We start from the raw sequence: 17,671 nt of genomic DNA on the forward strand, positions 1-17,671 counted from the left end.
CCACTGCCTGCCCTGCTACTGCAGAGCAGGGCACCTGGGACCTAAAGGAGAGAAGCGACTGGCCAGTTTCACGGAGCAAGTCACAGGTGGGTCTGAAACATGGACCCTGGCTCTGGGTCACTCAGGCCCTTTCCATCCACACTGCTACCACCCATGACTTCTCTTCTGAAGGTGGCACCAGTGTTCCACCAGGAGCCTGTGGCCTCCGGTGGCAGGCAGCAGCTGGCTGGGAGATCATGCCTTGGACTCCCCCAACAGATCGTGCATGCACCCAGCCCTCAACCTCAGGGCAGCCTGCAGAACAGCCACAGTGCTGGCCTGGCCAGGACCCTGCTTCCCAGGGGCTGTCGCCTCCTGCCCTCTGGCTGGACTGGGCTGGACTGGGCTGCACAGGGAGACGGTCCTTCACTTTATCTCTGGCTGCGGGATGAAGTGGGCACCGCCCAAGCACAGCCAGGTGGTCAGGATTCTCTGCAGGGCTCGGAGACACGTGCTGCACTTTTCTTTGGTTCCAGAAGGGAGCTAGTCATTAGCAAATGCCACCCACCTGGACGCGATGGGCCCTGACAATGCATCCAACATCCTGAAAGGCAACTCCATCACCCAGAACCTTCCCAGGGAACTAGAGGAAAGTGGACAGATAAAAGAATAGCTTGAGACACACCCAATAGGGCTGCTGTCCCCTGAGACACAGGAGGACAATCACAGCTGAATCAGAGAACAGATGGGTGATGGCTGTTCATCTATTGGACTGGGTTCAAATTCCCTTCCAGCTTTCACGGGCTGTGTGGCCTTGGGTATGTTGCATTCCTCTCTGAGCCTCACCCTCCATATCTATAAAATGGAATTGCCCATAATAATCCTCCCTCGGTTGTTGGGGATTAAATGAGTTAACAGTACCGGGTATGCTACTCTTGATCCTTATCATTAGTGTGTGTGTGTGTGTGTACCAGGGATTGAGCTCAGGAACCCTTCCATCCCCAGCCCTATTTTGTATTTCAGTTAGGGACAGGGTCTCACTGGGTTGGTTTTTATTATTTGGCTGGCAGTCATGCAAACTATCATGTTAGTAAATAACAGCCATATCATAAGATACTCAAAACACCAAATTATATGTTAGTCACTTTCTAAGCTGTAGTCTATATCTCTTGCCTTCTTTTTTTTTTTTTCTTTTATTTATTTTTTAGTTTTAGGTGGACACAATATCTTTATTTTGTTTCTCTGCAGTGCTGAGAATCGAACCCAGTGCCTCAAGCATGCTAGGCGAGCACGCTACCACTTGAGCCACATCCCCAGCCCCATCTCTTGCCTTCTTAAACAGAGTAAATGAAATTTAACATGTACCCAAGAATTCAGAGTTAACATTGCCAAATTACTATATTCTGCTCTGTGCAGTAATACCTACAGATGCATGTCCACCTCCTCCTCTACCTCCAATAACTTTTTGGTCTGAGCTGAGAAACCAGGTAAAATGGTATGTAAAAGTGTGTGCAAAGGAAGGGCCAGCGGGCGCCTAGAGAGGGGCCCACCTTCTGCTTCGCAAAACAGCAGCAGTAGGTCACCTCTGTTCAGAGACATCCATCCCAGGCCTTCCAACTCACTTCCCACTTTGCAGCCTCACCCTGGATGGCCAAGGGCTGGGGTGTCTGGTCAAAAAAAGTGACCATTACTTCCCAGAAGTGTGACACACAAGTTCCTTTCTAGAGATTTCAGTTGAAGTGAATTAAAGTCTCTGACATCCGGGTTTCTCCTTCCAGTCTGGGAGGGACCATTCTGGAGTCATCCTGAGAAGAGCCAGCTGCCAGTGGCCTCATGGAAACGGTGTGGGTCTCCCGACCTGTGACTCCCTAGCTCCCCACCCACACAGCACTCACAGTGCCCACCGGCCCCCACGGTCCCTTTCTGCAGTCCTGGCTCGCCTCGCCCAGAGACATTTGCAGAGACCAGAACAGGCACCGAGGGTCTCTCCCTCCAGAGCCCCCACCACGTGGAGGAGCAGACAGAAACCAGCCAGGTCCACTCAAGCCTCCTATCACGTGATGGGGAGGTGACAGGTACAAAGTCCCTGAAGACTCTGAGGTGAAAGTGACCAGCTCTACTGCGTGGGTAAAGGAGAAGCTTTCTGAAGGGAAACTAGAGTCGAGGATTGAAAGCCCAATAGGGAGAAGGGAAGTGTATTCCTGGCCGAGCAAGCGGCTTGTGCAGAGGTTTGTGTGAAGTTGAGGCCAGAGCACAAACATCCCTACAGCATTCAGTCACCACACTGTCCCAAAGGGACCAGAAATCCCCAAGAGCTGACGATGGAGACCCCTAGGTCTGTTTTAAGATTCAGGAACCTAAGGTTCCACATCAGTCCCCCAGCCAGGTCCACCCAAGGAACAGGCATGTCTTAAAACCTTGCAATCGCTATGCATGGTGGTCCGTGCCTGTAAACTAGCTATTAGGGAGGCTGAGGCATGAGCGTCAGCAACTGAGTGAAACCCTGTCTCAAAATAAAATAAAATAAAGGTTGGGAATGTAGTTCAGTGGTACAGCATCTCTGGGTTCAGTCCCCAGTGCTGGAGTAGCAGGGATCTTGTGGTCACCTGCTGAAATCAGTAACCACAGAGGAGCAACTGGCCCTGCATACACAATGTTTTCATAGAGCAGCTGATCCCCTGGGCAAACCAGCTAAAAATAGCCCCGGGATAGATTTCCAGACAAGACTGACGCATTCAAACCAAAAAGACTCCAAGATTGGCACAGGCGGTGAAACCCAAATATCAGTAGGCTCCTGCAGCCTGCGGAGCACTTGGCTCCATCAGCAGCAGATCTGCTCATTGAGCACCTGCTGGACCTGGGAAGAGACGGGAGTGTGCACCACCCCTTAAATAGACCGTAGCTTGTCCCTACAGCAGCAAGGGGACAGCAGGGCTCTACATGTACTGACCCCAAAAGGGTCTAAGACACAGTTAATGAAAAAAGCAAAACGCAGGATTTATGGGATCTCAGCTACAGTAAACTTAAAAAGAATGTCCACGTGTGCATGCATGTGTAAGCACATGGCAAAAAACACAGGGCTACCTCACAAGCCCGTGCAGTGGTACCATTAACCCCACTGAAACTTCTGAGGTCACGGAACCTGACCATGAGATATATAACAACAATTGCTAAGATTTATGCAGCGATTTTTTAAAACATTAAACTCATTCATGAATGAACGGAGGGATGCTGTGTGCCTGGCCCCACCCCTCCCACACTCCCACAGGACAAAACAGCAAACCAAGCCCAACTCCCACCCCCAGGGTGCGCCCCTGGGGAAGAAATCACAGAGGGTAAGATGAGGCAGTGTGGGGGACAACTTTAGTGTCGTCTGAATTTTTATAATAGGAAAAAATCCACTATTTGAATAATTAACATGTATTTTCAGTGTTCTCATTGAAAAGGTACTTTTGCATTCGACGTGCTTACTCTTCAGGTCTCATACCCCAATACTGGGAGTTTGGGGTTTGGGTTTTTAATAAATATTTTCTTAATCATACATGGATAATTTATTTTTTTATGTGGTGCTAAGGATCAAACCCAGTGCCTCACACATGCCAGATGAGTGCGCTTCCACAGAGTCACAACCCCAGCCCCACATTTTTAATAATTTTAGTTTTAATTACGGTAATAGTAATGTGCATTGAGAAAAGTAAAATATGTATTTCAAAAATCTAGAAAAAGGCATGCTGAATGCTTTCACCATACGGAAACGGTGTCTGAGGCGACAGGTACGTTCACCCTGGTTTGAACAGTGTGGAGTCGTGTGGAGACAATGTGGCACGCTCTGAAGTGAGTTATCAGCAACATCTACTAATAATCAAAGACCAATAGGCACAGTTTTTATGTGTTCATGTATGCATGAAAAAATGAACTTAGTATTTTTTTTTTGAAAAGTGAGACACAGATACGTGCCACTCACAGGAACCTTGCTATGCTTGTCCCTTCGCTCAACTTTATGCAGCTGTCACCCCATGGGATCTTTACGGCCACACGATAGCCATTTACAGATCAGTTCTCAACCAGGGGTGACTTCGCCTCTGAGGGACAAGAGGCAAAGTCTGGGGACATTTTGGTTGTCACACTGGAGACAGGGCAATTATTCCTGGCACCTAATAGGTAGGCCCAGGGAGGCTGCTAAGCATTCCACAAGGTTGGGGACAGTGGGAGTAAGACACAATGCAGAACTACTCACCCCAAAACAGCCACAGGGCTGAGGCTGGGAACAACAACTAGCCCAAGGTGACACGGCCAGGGATATAGGCAAGATATGTGCACACACTACCCTCCAGGCCAAAGGGCAAGTAAAGTTGGAAATGGGATTAAGATTTCTAGTCAGCTGATCCTAAAATAGGGAGAGGATCTGTATTATCCAGGGGTGCAATCGCTGGGGACCTTAAAAGGAAGAGGTCACAGAGATGCAGAGTGGGACTGACTCAACCCAACAGCTAGTTTTGAAGATGGGAGACCTTCCAAGCCTAGCTCGTGACCCCAAAGCCTAGCTCGTGACCCATGTTAGAAGAAGAGGGAAAGTATCTGTAGTCTCATCCCATATCCCAGGGAGAACCACTGTTACTGTTTCAGAATTACACCAGTTACAGATTTAAACTGTGAGCATTTGCCCAGGTCATTAAAATTAAAACATAACTTCCACTGACTATATAATAACCACCATCGCTGAACTACTCTTTTTTTTTGGGGGGGGGGTACTAAAGATTAAACCCAGGGCCACTCTACCACTGAGCTACATCTCCAGCCCTTTTCATTTTCTATTTTTAGCAAGTTCTCACTAAATTGCCTAGGCTGGCCTTGAACTTTTGATTCTCCTGCCTCAGCCTCCAAATAGTGAGGATTACAATCCTGCACCATGCCCAGCTAAGGTGTTCCTCCCTCACTTTGGCCATTAGGTTGTTTTCAATTCTGTACTATTATAAACAACCCCACAAATAATGTTTTTTGCTGTAATTTCTGAGTGCATCTTGGGTTACAGTCAGCACATAATGATATTTCAGTCAACAACAGATGCATAAGATAACAGAGCCATGAGATGACAAGCTGCCGTTTTTTTGTTTTTTTTTTTACATACCAGGGATTGAACTCAGGGGCACTTGACCATTGAGCCACATCCCCACTGAGCCACATCCCCACATCCCCAGCCCTATTTTGTATTTTATTAGAGACTGAGTTGCTTAGGGCCTTGAGATTGCTGAGGCTGGCTTTGAACTCGCAATTCTCCTGTCTCAGCCTCCTGAGCCGCTGGGATTACAGGAGTGTACCACCGCGCCTGACTTTGTGACAGCTGTCGTAATTGATCTCACAATGAGGGAATCATCCATTCTATGAGACATTTCTCAGGCCAGGTCCCTGTTAAGAAGTGACTGTTTCCTTAGAATGAATTCCTAGAAGTCAAATCACTGATCCAACAGGAAGGAAAATGTTGACACTCTTAACAGACCCCGCCAAAGGACCCTCCCACACAGGAGGCACAGGAAAGTATCCACTTCATCATATTCCTCAAAAAGCCAAAGGATTTTTAAAATATAATGTGATTGATACAAATTGTATCTTGTTTTAATTTGCCCTTCTTTGGTTATTAAAGGAGTTGGACCTTTTTATCTTCCATTTGCAAATCGCTTTATTTCCTCCAAGAATCCTTTTTCCATACACATTGCCTATCTTCTACTTCTATGTTCATTTTCTAATCAGTTCATGGTTTTGCTTGGGTTGGTTTTTACAGTGCCAGGGACGGAACCCAGGGCCTCACACATGCTAGGCAAGCGCTCTACCACTGAGCCACACTCCCAGCCGTGTATATGTGTGTGTGTGTGCGCGCGCGCGCACGCGCTGACGCTGGAAATTGAACCCAGGGGTGCTCTACCACTGCCTCCACCCCCAGTCACTTCTATTTTTAGTGTGAGACAGGGCCTATGTTGCCTAGGCTGGCCTGGGACTTGAAATCAGTCTCCCTGACTGCCTCAGTCTCCCCAAATAGCTGGGATTACAGGCATGCACCACCATACCCAGCAAGGTTTGTTTACATAAGTAAATATCAACAATAAAAACAGTGGCCCTGTATTCTCATATGTGCAATAGACATTTTAGAAACCATATTTTGGGGAGGTATTTGCCATGTACATTTGTCATGTTTTATAAAGATATTTGCCATAAATAGTCGCTTGCTGTGGCCCTTTAAAACTGTGTCATTGTTACTGTTTTATACCTTTTTGCCCCCAGGTTGTTAGACCTTTTGCTTTTTCCTTTGGAATTTCATCCATCATCTAAATGCCTTTCAAGACCCTCCCTGTTCAGAAAAGGAATAAATATTTACATGCATTTCCTTCTAGGTTGTGTGTGCACAGTTTAATTTCCTAAACTTAACTCTTTAATTTACAATCCATTGGACCATAAAATGCCAACCATGAAGACACAGTTCATGCAACATTTCAAAGTTATAAACAGATGGAAAAGTGAAATTACAACCCCAAGAAAAATTTAGCAAAAGCAAGCTTGAATGTGACATACACTAGATTACAGGTGTCCTTGCTGTGGTCCAGCAAGGCTGTTAGGCACAAAGGGCGAGCAGATCACACGAGACCCCCCAGTAGAAGCATCCCCTCTCCACAGACAAAGCCTTGTTCAACGTTTCCTGCCTCACACTGAGCTCCCTAGGGCTGGCCATTGGAGTAGATGCTCTGGTTCCCCTGGACTTCCTCCTCGCCATGCTCAAGTTCACAAAGAAGCCAAAGGCCCTGCCTGGGGCTGCCCGAGTTCTGCTTCTCTGTCCATCTCCCACACCCAGGGGAGGAAGGATGGAAACTCCTCTAACCAACTCCAAGTGGAGATGGGTGTCCTCCTGAATAGAGAAGCCACATCATCAAAGAGGGGATGGGTTACAGCCTGAAGCAGTACTTCTCCCTTCTCCATTGTGTGTCTGTGTCTGTGCGGTGCTGAGGACTGAACCCAGGGTTCACCCAAGCCAGGCAAGTGCCCTGCCACTAGCTACACCCCAGGCCTGGAGCAGTAATTCTCAACGGCGGTGCCTAGCCAGGACCTACTAATAATAAAGGACCAAAGACTGCAAATAATTCACACTTTGCCAAAACTTTTTTCCCCTATTTTTAGGAAATAGGGTCTCACTGTGTGACCCAGGCTGACCCCAAACTCCCAGAATCAAGCGATTCCCCTGCCTTGGTCTCTCGAGTAGCTGGGACTACAGGTACCCCCACCACATGCAGAAAACTTCTCATTTTTAGAAGGTAGCTTCAAAAGACAAACACACACACACACACACACACACACACACACACACACAAAGCAAGGTGTACAGAATAACTATGTATAAACAATGTGCTTTTCCATCACCTTCAATCGCCCTCTCTGGTCCCACACGGTCCCCAGAGAAGCACTGTCCCAAGCCTCCCAGTCATTCCCTTGCTCTCCCCTACAGCTGTTCCAGATATGTTTGTTTCTTAAATCAGTTTTGCATTTTTTTTGGTGTTAAAATTTCTTAGACCAAATAAATTCAGTGAAGTGTGTTTGAGCAACACAAAAACAATTCTCAAATCCGGCAGCTCCTGAAGCCATAACAGTGTGATCACTTACAGGAGAGCAGAAGTGAGGCTCGGAAAACAACCTAATTGTCTATAGCCTAGTCAATCAACCAGTCAATTGGTTACAGATTAACTAGTTAATTGCTTACAGCTTAATTGGCTACAGTGCCTCGTGCAATCAACCACAGCTCAGTCACTGCAATTAAACTATATTGGTTTGGTGTGTGGGGCCTGGTGCAGATGCTCCTAGAAGTTCATGGCCGCCTGCAAAATACTATTTAACATTATATTTATCAAAATTGAAACAGAATACATTTCATTCTTTTGCAATCATATTTTTTTCATTCAACATTATGCCCAAGTTTTCTGACGTAGCTCTAATTCACGCATTAATGCTGCTCAATGTGTTCCACTGAATAAACACATCACAAGTCATGTATCCTATCTATTGTTGATGAACAGTTGGGCTATTTCCAGTTTGGAGCAATTAAGAGTAATGCTGCTGCTGGGTGCAGTGGCACATGCTTGTAATCCCAGCGGTTTAGGAAGCTGAGACAGGAGGATTGCTAATTCTAAACCAGCCTCAGCAAAAGCAAGGCGCTAAGCAATTCAGAGACCCTGTCTCTAAATTTAAAAAAATACAAAAATAGGGCTGGGGATGTGACTCAGCGGTGGAGTACCCACCCCACCCCCAAAAAAGAGAAGAATGCTGCTGCGAACATCTTTTACAACTTTGAGGTATAACTTATATCACACAAAACTCATTATAAGTGGGCCCATTTATAAATGCATATAGTTGTGCAAATGCATACAGTTGTGCACCCTCACCACTTCATCTTAGAACACTTCCATAAATAACCCAGGAGCTCCTCCTGCCCATCTGCAGGCAGCCCCGCCCATCCACCGTGAATATCCCCAAGCAACTGCTAATCTGCTTCCAAACTCTATACCACTATCTTTTCTAGAAATGTCATACAAGTGGAACTGTACAATATATTTTGTGTCTGGCTTCTTTCACTTAGCAGTTTTTGAGGGTCATCCATCCTGTTGTATATACCCATAGGTTTTCCCTTTTTATTGCTGAGGAGTAGTGGTTCATTCTGTGGATATACCACACTTTGTTTATTCATCAGTTGGTGGATTGTTTTCAGGCTATTATGAATGATACTGCTAAGTATACTGGTGTACTAGGCTTTGGACCTCTGTTTTCATTTCTCTTGGGTACATACATGCTCTAGGAGTATGGGTCATATGGTAAATTTATTTATTTTTTGTTTGGTTTTTGGCCATGCTGGAGATCAGACCCAGAGACTCCCACAGGCTAGGCAAGTGCTCTGCTGCTGAGCTACACCCCCAACCCTTTTTATTTTGAAACAAAGTCTCACTAAATTGTCCAGACTAGCTTTGAACTTGTAACCCTCCTGCCCTAGCCTCCAAATTGCTGGGATTAAAGGAATGTGCCACCATGCCCCACTAGAGTGCTTTTAAAAGGACTTGATTTTATTTGGGGGACATCTGACATGGAATGTGATGTACCCATTTTGCCCCAAGTGGTACTTGCTCTGTCCCTTCCCACTGCTGGCCTTTCCAACCCCCCTAGCAGAAACTCAGCTACCCCAAGAACTACCAGGTGCATCTGAAGAGGCTCACACCCAGCTTGGAGTGAGAACAACAAAGGTGCAAGTCTCAGCCCTGCTACTTCTTAGCAGCAGGAGTCTCTGCTGCTCCCATCAGCTGGGAACCTTTAGCCCACAGGCAGGGGAAAGCCATACCCTAAAGCACCTGCCCTCAATCCCCCCATCCCTTTGAGACCTTGTCTACACACAGGCAATTTTGTCAACCGAGTCAGCTACAAGAATACCCAGCTCCAAGTGGCTCAAACAAGGAAGTGTACTGAGTTATCTTGTGCAAACAGTCACCAATTCACCCCAGGACTGGGTCAGCAGCCCTCTTCTTACCCTCACTGTGACCAGGGGAAATGAGATGTTTTCTGCTTGTCCTAAACCTGCAAGCGGCTGCCACTTATTACATGGGGAGTTCCCTTCACTTTTCAGAGGAAAGAGCTGTGGCCCAGAGGAGTTAGGTTCCTCATCCAAGGCCACCTGTGTCTTTGCAACCTGGCCCAGCAAGCTCCCCATTTCAGCAAGGGATGCTTCCAGAGGCATGACGTGGACAGAGTCAACACTCTGCAGGCAAGATGCTCCCCATGCCAGCCCCTCCTCACCCCTGCAACCCCACAGCTGGGGCAGCTAAAGCACTTCTGGCCCCTGGCAAAAGCTTGGCAAGCAGGCCAACAGGAACCCAGAGCCCGACAAACAGCACCTCTAGAGCTGCTGGACACCAGCCAAGCTGCCTCATTCCCCAGGGCTGACTTCATGCTTCTGAAGAGCACAAGGCCCGTGTGCAGTCTCTCAGGGTTCAGCTCTTCTGCCAGCAAAGGAAACAGCCCTGGCTGGGGACCTGCAGAGCCCAGGCAGCCCCACCACCACCACCCACAGGAAACTGAGCAACACCCCTGACTGCTAGGATGAGGCCTGATGCCCACCTGTCTTCTTGCCTTGACTGTCTGAGGGTGTCCTCTGGAGAAATGTCCACACCCTGGCTACTTCCACCTGTTTTGTTCCAGACTCCTGGAAAGTGAACAAAAGACAGTCAGACTTCATGGGAAGTACTAAGAGCCACTCTCAAGTCAGTCCTCCCACCTCAAAGAGCTGGCAAGCTCACTGCCAGGCTGAGGACTGTGCTTGGTGACAAAAGTAACCATTTATTTTACCCAGAGCTGGAGCAGCTGCCACTTTGCCCCTTCTATGGTGACTAACAGCAAAGGCTTCCAGGGTACTATGCCCAGCACGTGCCCGTGACAAACATCTTCATGCTTTGCTTCCACTTTCAGACTTTCCTTTTGGGCCAAATGCCTGCTTGACAGTGGGCAACGGTGACAACAAGCAAGGTGAGCAGCCCCGGAAATAGCACGTGGCCAGACTCCAGAACACACTTGTTCCTTCCACTTCTTTCTGGGGCATTTCTGTCCTGTCACCACTGCCCACTCACTCAGGCTGCAAGTCCCCAGCAAGGCATTTGTTCTTATTCAAGTTCATATCCAAGTTCCTATTCTCTTCATTCCATCACATAAGAACCATGTGGGGCAAGAAAGAAGGTCTCCATTTGTTTGCCTTCCTTCGTTGGGCCTGACCCAGAGGGAGCAGAAACAGTAGTTTTAAACTTTCCTTGCTGAACTTTTTCTCAGAATGATGGTTCCCACTCTTCAGAACTCAAAAAGTCTGTATCCCTTGGAGGTATGCAGGCTGCAGGATCACGGTGGAATTTTCCATTTATAGAATAATAATCTTCATACCACTCTGGGGCCTGCATTCTCATGGTAAGAGCTCAAGTTCAGTGTCAGCAAACCTGCCAGGCTTCTGTGGGAGTCCCAGAGCACTTGGGCTCTTCTATTTATTTTTGGTGGAAGAGGGGGAAGAAATAAAGGATGACTTTTTAACTTGAGCGCCAACACAAACTTGAATGAGGAACTGTATTGGCAAGTGGACTGTCCTACTGCCTAGCTGCAGGTCTCATATCACCTTTTGTCGAGGGCTAAGAGCCCTAACCCAACAGGTGATCAGAACAGGCACCATTTTACTGCCTCAAGTCCTTCCCTGTGCCTGCCAGCAGGCCTTGGATTGCTTCCTGCAGGCAGGGGCCCAAGCCACAGGCACATCAGACCACCATCTCACTACTCTTTCCACCTTCCCTTGCTCTGCATTTGAATTCTGCCCATGCATGTACCAATTCCATCTCTTGAAATACCTTCTAGACATGGTGTGGTGGGGAAGCCACCGGGTCAAGAGAGATTGGGCCCCAGTCCTGGTTGTGGCTGTCACACAGTTAACTGTGTAACCTCAAAAAAGTCTTTCTCTTCAGAGGCTCATTTTCTTCATCTGTAAAGACTAGAAGTAATGAGCCCAAAGACCTCTTCCACCACTAACACTGATTCACCCACTCATTCATTTTAATTTCAGCCCAGGCCAACATTAGCATCCTCTGCCAGGCCACCCTAAACCTGAAGGGTACAGCCAGACCTGGAAGTGTGACTTCGGGCCTAACCAGGACTTCCAACATCAGGGATCCCATCTCTTAGTTTCAATACCCACTGCACGTCCAGAGTGGGGGAAGGAAAGCCTTGACCTGCCACTGGCCCAGAGCATGCATTTTACTGTGCAATATCTAGGTCACATCCTAGAAGAGCCCTCAGTGCCTCAAAACTTTCCTTCTTTTGATCTTAAAGGGGGAAAAAATTACCTCTTCCTGGGAAAGGCAAGACAACCTGTCATCCTATCAGTCAATCAAAAAGTATCTAAATTTTGTTCTCCAATGTTTTTACAAATAAAAATCTTATTAAATTATAATATTGGATATGCTATTTTTCAAATTGCATACACCCTAGATTTCAATCCAGACCCCCCAGGGGAGAGAGGCTTCACACCCATCATCATCATCACTGTCCTAAGCTCTGTGACTGGTGAGACGATTTTCTGGCCCTGCCCTCACTCCAACCTAAGTCACCAGCGAATGGCCCCAGACTGAACACCTGTAGGAAGGCTCTAGTCCTGTGGGAAACTCCAGCGCACCTCCGCTATTTACTAAAACCAAAAGCTCTCTGAGCCTTGGAGGTTTGTGAGTATTCCATTCGCCAGAAAACGTTCCCGAGCCCTGTGCGATCGAAGTTACTGGGTCGCTGGGCGGCTACGATGTAAGAGGTGCATCCTGAGATCTCCCCGGTGTCCTACCTCCCACGGTTTTTCTTGCGCACGTTGGCGAGAAGCTAGGAGACAAAAAGAGGGCTTGTCAGTCCGCAGCCCAGGGCCATCCTAGGCTGGAAGGTGGGTGAGTAAACCCTGGGGCATTCCCCCTCTCCCCGCCATCCCGAACCCTGTCTTCGGCGACCCTCACCACCAGACCCAGGGAGGCCCAGGCCTGATCACCTGTTCCAGTCCCAGGGTCCAGCTCTGGAATCAAGGCGAGCCTCCGCCCGGGTCGGCTCTCCCCTACTTTCCCTTACCTACCCGCTGCGCGTGCCGCGCACGCCCCCTCCCCAGCCGCCACCAATCAGCAACGGGAGCGGCGCCCGTGGCGCTGGGGCTCCGGTCCGCAGCCAGTTAGCGCCGCGGTCCGAGGCGGCGCCTCGCCCGCCCCCTCACAGAATGAAAGGCGCCCCGCAGCTGGCGAGGCGGGCGCAGCGCGCTGGGCGCGGGAGCCGCGCGGGTCTGAGCGGAGCGCGCGCGCACTGCCCGCCCGCCCCCGGCGCGCCCGCCTCTGCTCCGCCTCCGTCCGGGGCGCAGGCGAGGTGGCCCGGGCGGGGGAGCGCAGGGGGCAGGGCCGCGGTGGCGAGGAGGGGCGCGGGGAGGAGCGGGCCCGATAAAAAGCAGCGAGGCGGCCCCACCCCGCGGCTGGCCGGCGGGCAGGCTCGGCGCGTCCCTTCCGTCCGGCCTGCGCCGGCGGCGGGGAGGCGGCGTGCGGCCCGCAGCCCGCCCATGGAGGCTTTTCCCTGGGCGCCCCGCTCGCCCCGCCGTGGCCGCGCCCCCGCGCCCATGGCGGTCGTGCCCAGTGCCCGCTACGTGAGTGCCCAGGGTCAGGCGCACCCGCAGCCCTTCAGCTCGTGGAACGACTACCTGGGGCTCGCTACGCTCATCACCAAGGCGGTGGACGGCGAACCGCGCTTCGGCTGCGCCCGTGGCGAGGACGGCGTTGGCGGCTCCCCGCCCTCTTCGTCGTCCTCGTCCTGTTGCTCCCCCCACACGGGAGCCGGGCCCGGGGCGCTGGGGCCGGCACTGGGGCCGCCCGACTACGACGAGGACGACGACGACAGCGACGAGCCGGGGTCCCGGGGCCGCTTCCTGGGGGGCGCGCTGGAGCTACGCGCGCTGGAGCTATGCGCAGGCCCCGCCGAAAATGGTCTGCTGGAGGAGCGCTTCGCCGAGCTGAGCCCGTTCGCAGGTCGCGCCGCCGCGGTGCTGCTGGGCTGCGCGCCCGCCGCCGCCACCACCCCCGAGGTGACGCCGCGAGAGGAGCGAGCCCCGGCGTGGGCGGCCGACCCCCGACTGCAAGCTACCTCGGGGACGGCCGCCGCCCGGCTGCTCAAACCCGAGCTGCAGGTGTGCGTGTTCTGCAGGAACAACAAGGAGGCGGTGGCTCTCTACACCACCCACATCCTGAAGGGCCCCGACGGGAGAGTGTTGTGCCCGGTGCTGCGTCGCTACACGTGCCCCCTGTGCGGCGCCAGCGGCGACAACGCGCACACCATCAAGTACTGTCCGCTCTCCAAAGTGCCAGCGCCGCCCGCCGCGCGTCCGCCGCCTCGCGGCGCTAGGGACAGCCTGCCAGGCAAGAAGCTGCGCTGAGGGCCCGGCGTCCAGCGTGTGGGCACCTAGCATTCGCTGCTTGCCCTCCGTTTTGTTCTGCGAACGGTCTTTCCCTGTTTATTGGAGAGTTGCGGAGCTGTTAGCACAGGCTCAACCTGGAACGTCGTGAAGTCGGCTGTGCGGAGTACTTCTGTCAAGCAGATTGAGACTAGACGCTGATTTTTTTTTTTTTGGAGGGGGATGGATGAGGGTGACTGTTTCTAGTTTGCACACATCCAGGACTGCGAAGAAGGCTGGATGTGTATTTCACTAATTGAATATGGCAGCCGAGAGACGCTGTTTATTTACTGTATACGTCGACCTATTTTAGATGCGCGTCGGTATGAAATTATCTCTAATCTTGGGTGTTTCGTTTTATGAATGGAGGCACTTTACTAGGTCTAGTATATTTTTTTAATAGCCTCTGAACTGAGCTTAAAACTGACGATTTTATGGAATGTCAGCAAAATGACTATTTTATTGTTTGATGCACTATTTTAGTTGTCCTTAGTTATATTCTAACTCCAGGTGAAGCAATTACAAGCATTAAGAAGTGAAATTTAGTCCTTTTCAGTATTAATTTGGGTGGGTATTCCCTCCTTGTGGCTTGTTTCCGTCCTAACTGGGGGTGTAAAATGCAGTCTGTAGCAGGTAGAATACAGCTCCTTTTATGTACCAGATCTTTTATTACTGAACTAGCAACTAGCCTTTTTCACCTTTAAAAACTGTGCCAAGTCATAATCATATTGTGTACACTTGGAGATGGTGCTGTTTAAAAAAATATTTATACAGTATGATTGCATAGCATTTTCTCTTCATGCCCCCAACTTCGCGTTTCCAGTTTTTGTTTTTTTGTTTTTTTTTTTTAAACATTGTTTAGTTGCCAGTGGACCTTTATTTTACTTATATGTGGTGCTGCGAATAGAACCCAGTGCCTCGAAAAAGTTGGGGAAGTGCTCTACCACTGAGCCACAAACCCAGCCCACCACCCATTTTCAGTTCTTCACAAATATTATATAACAGTGCTCAGGCTCATCCTGAGTTGCTCAATTTCAGGATTCCTAAATAGTGAAGGAAAGCTTACTGTAGCCATTATCCCTCAAACTAAAACACAAGATGGGAAAACTAATGTAATAACATGGAGTGGAATCTTCAGTACAGGTTATCTGGCTTCAGATATTGGCACACCAGAATTGGCACTGATCAAAATAACTGCTGGGGGTTGCAGAGAAGAAACACGGCTCCCCTCCATGTTCCCAGTCTTCATAGAAGACCCTCAGATGCTTCTGGAACCCTGCCAGTTATCAGTGAGAAACCTGATTCATAGGCAAAGGTTTCTAATGATGACCTTACTTCCAAGATCATTTAAATTCAACATGCTGCATGCCATACTATGTTATGTAGATACCTATCCATGAAGACAGATGTACGCAGCAAAAAACGAAGTGAATTAAGATGAACACGTGAACACAACTATCTGAAAATACCACCAAGAGATTAAGTACATAAAGCTACCAGTAGGCAGATTTAGCTAGGGTATTAGGAGCCAGACTCCTTTGGTATTAAACAGCTAACTTCCTCCATAGCAAATTGACTTGATCTGGAAGGCTCATTTGAAGGCATAACAGAGGCTGAGGTAAACCATACTGGGTGGCTGTGAGCCCTTTTGGAACCAAGGGGGGAGGGGTAGACAGGCAAGCTGTTTTTCTTTTCTTTTTTTTTTTTTTTTTTTTTTTTTAAACCAAGAAAACAATCCACTGGTAAGTCTAACTGCAGATCTGACTGGGCCTAAGTTTAAGTAGCTTAATAAAACCACTAATTACTTGTTCTGTTCTTTTGTAGAAGATATACAATTTAAATAAGCTTTGTTTTATGCAGGTCAACACGAAGTTGGTACTTCCCTGGCTGCTCTGCTTTACCTTCAAAATGGTCACTCACTATAGGGCTGGGGCTGTAGCTCAATGGCAGAGCGCCAGGCACCCTTTGATCCTAAGCACTGCATAAAAATAAATATTAAAGGCATGCTGTCCATCAACAACTAAAAAAAGGCGGGGGGGGGGGGTGTCAACATCAGTATAAATAAAGCAGTGCATTTTTCCAGGCCAAAAGGCCTAGACAAGTGACCAAATCAATTTGGCTGCTTTGAATTTTTAAGCCAAATTATACTGTTCCAAATTATACATGTTCAAGCAGGTGATACTGACATACCCTTGATACAAGAGAAATCACTGTGATGAGATATAAATGACAATCTGCTCCCCCCCCCACCCCTTACTGAGATCTGTTTTAACCCAGGGTCTCCCACAACAAGCTCTACAGCTGAACTACTCAGCCCACTCATTCACTGTTCTGACATTATTTTACCAGAACTTGGAACACTAAGCATGGAGTTTGTTGTAAAGTTCCAAAGCCTGGAGAGTATTGGGAAAGGTCTCCTTAGAATTAGTTGGCTGGCCATTATATTAATCCATTTAAAGTACCCCATATCTCATACACCCCTGCCCTAGCAAATCTGCCTCAGTTTTACAGCTAACATTGAAATACTGGGAGCTAAAATATTAAGAGAATACTGCCCAATGAGATCTCCACCCTCAGGCCATCTATGTTAGTAACAATGTTCTTCCCTTTTAAAAATGCAGAAGCCACTGTGCCTCCTAGCACATCAGTGAGTGGGTTGGTTGTTTAAATTTAACATCTTAACAGTGTTTGAGCAGAGAGGGTCAGAGTCCAGGATAGCAGAAACCCAAGTGCTGGATCACAAAGCAACAGCATCATCAGACTCCTCTGCCCTTCCGCTGTGCTCAGTTCTGATTCCCAGGACAAAGAAACCCTGGGAGAAGGATGTCTGGGAAACGGTCCAAGCCGAAGGGGTAGGTTTGCAAACTGGCCTTGAAACCTGTTATACATGCTTCTATGACTCACCTAAACAAGTCTGATAAAATGTATCTTGACTGGGACTTATCTATGACGTCATGTACAATTTTGTTTTACAGTAACAAATTCATAGCAGGTCATTGCCCCAGATAATCATTGATCTTTTTATGAAAGAAAAGATTCTCACAGAAGAGCTTTTAAGACTTCCACGTTTCATACACCAGAAATGAAGTGTTTAAAACTGATCACTGATAACAGAAAAGCTGCATCTGATTAAGTCAAAAAGCATCAACAGTCCGTCTTCTGGCTTTGTAACTGTACCAACAGGAACTCTCAACAGTGCTCAGTAACAATCAAATTTCCCATGCCCACAGCCACTAAAATTTAGTAAATAACATTCTCTAAAGAGTTTCAGTTAAGGGCTGGAGATGTGGCTCAGCGGTAGCGCGCTCGCCTGGCATGCGTGCGGCCCGGGTTCGATCCTCAGCACCACATACCAACAAAGATGTTGTGTCCACCGAGAACTAAAAAAAATAAATATTAAAAAAATTCTCTCTCTCTCTCTCTCTCTCTCTCTCTCTCTCTCTCTCTCTCTCTCTCCTCTCTCACTCTCTCTTTAAAAAAAGAGTTTCAGTTAAGAAAGGAGGGCACTTTATAGGAAATGTCCTAGCTGCATTTGCTTTCTGTGTTATATTTAAGGTTGTTTTCTATTTTCTTTGATATTGAACATTGAGACATTTAATGGCACTGATACAAACTCAAGCAAAATAAACTTCAACTGAATATGCAAACTTACCATTATATAACACTTTATGATCACAAATCAAC

The 17,671-nt window shown here is 48.5% G+C and overlaps 1 protein-coding gene across 1 annotated transcript; it reads left to right on the top strand.

The window, feature by feature from the left end:
* The first annotated feature begins 13,062 nt into the window (after positions 1 to 13,062).
* Positions 13,063 to 14,788, top strand: Nanos1 (nanos C2HC-type zinc finger 1). Its single transcript, XM_026384201.2, has one exon. It carries the CDS (start codon positions 13,103 to 13,105, stop codon positions 13,967 to 13,969), a length of 867 nt encoding a protein of 288 aa, XP_026239986.2. The 5' UTR covers positions 13,063 to 13,102; the 3' UTR covers positions 13,970 to 14,788.
* Positions 14,789 to 17,671: the final 2,883 nt, after the last annotated feature.

This window comes from Urocitellus parryii, chromosome 5 (genome assembly GCF_045843805.1).
Source record: "Urocitellus parryii isolate mUroPar1 chromosome 5, mUroPar1.hap1, whole genome shotgun sequence".
Lineage (NCBI taxonomy): Eukaryota > Metazoa > Chordata > Mammalia > Rodentia > Sciuridae > Urocitellus > Urocitellus parryii.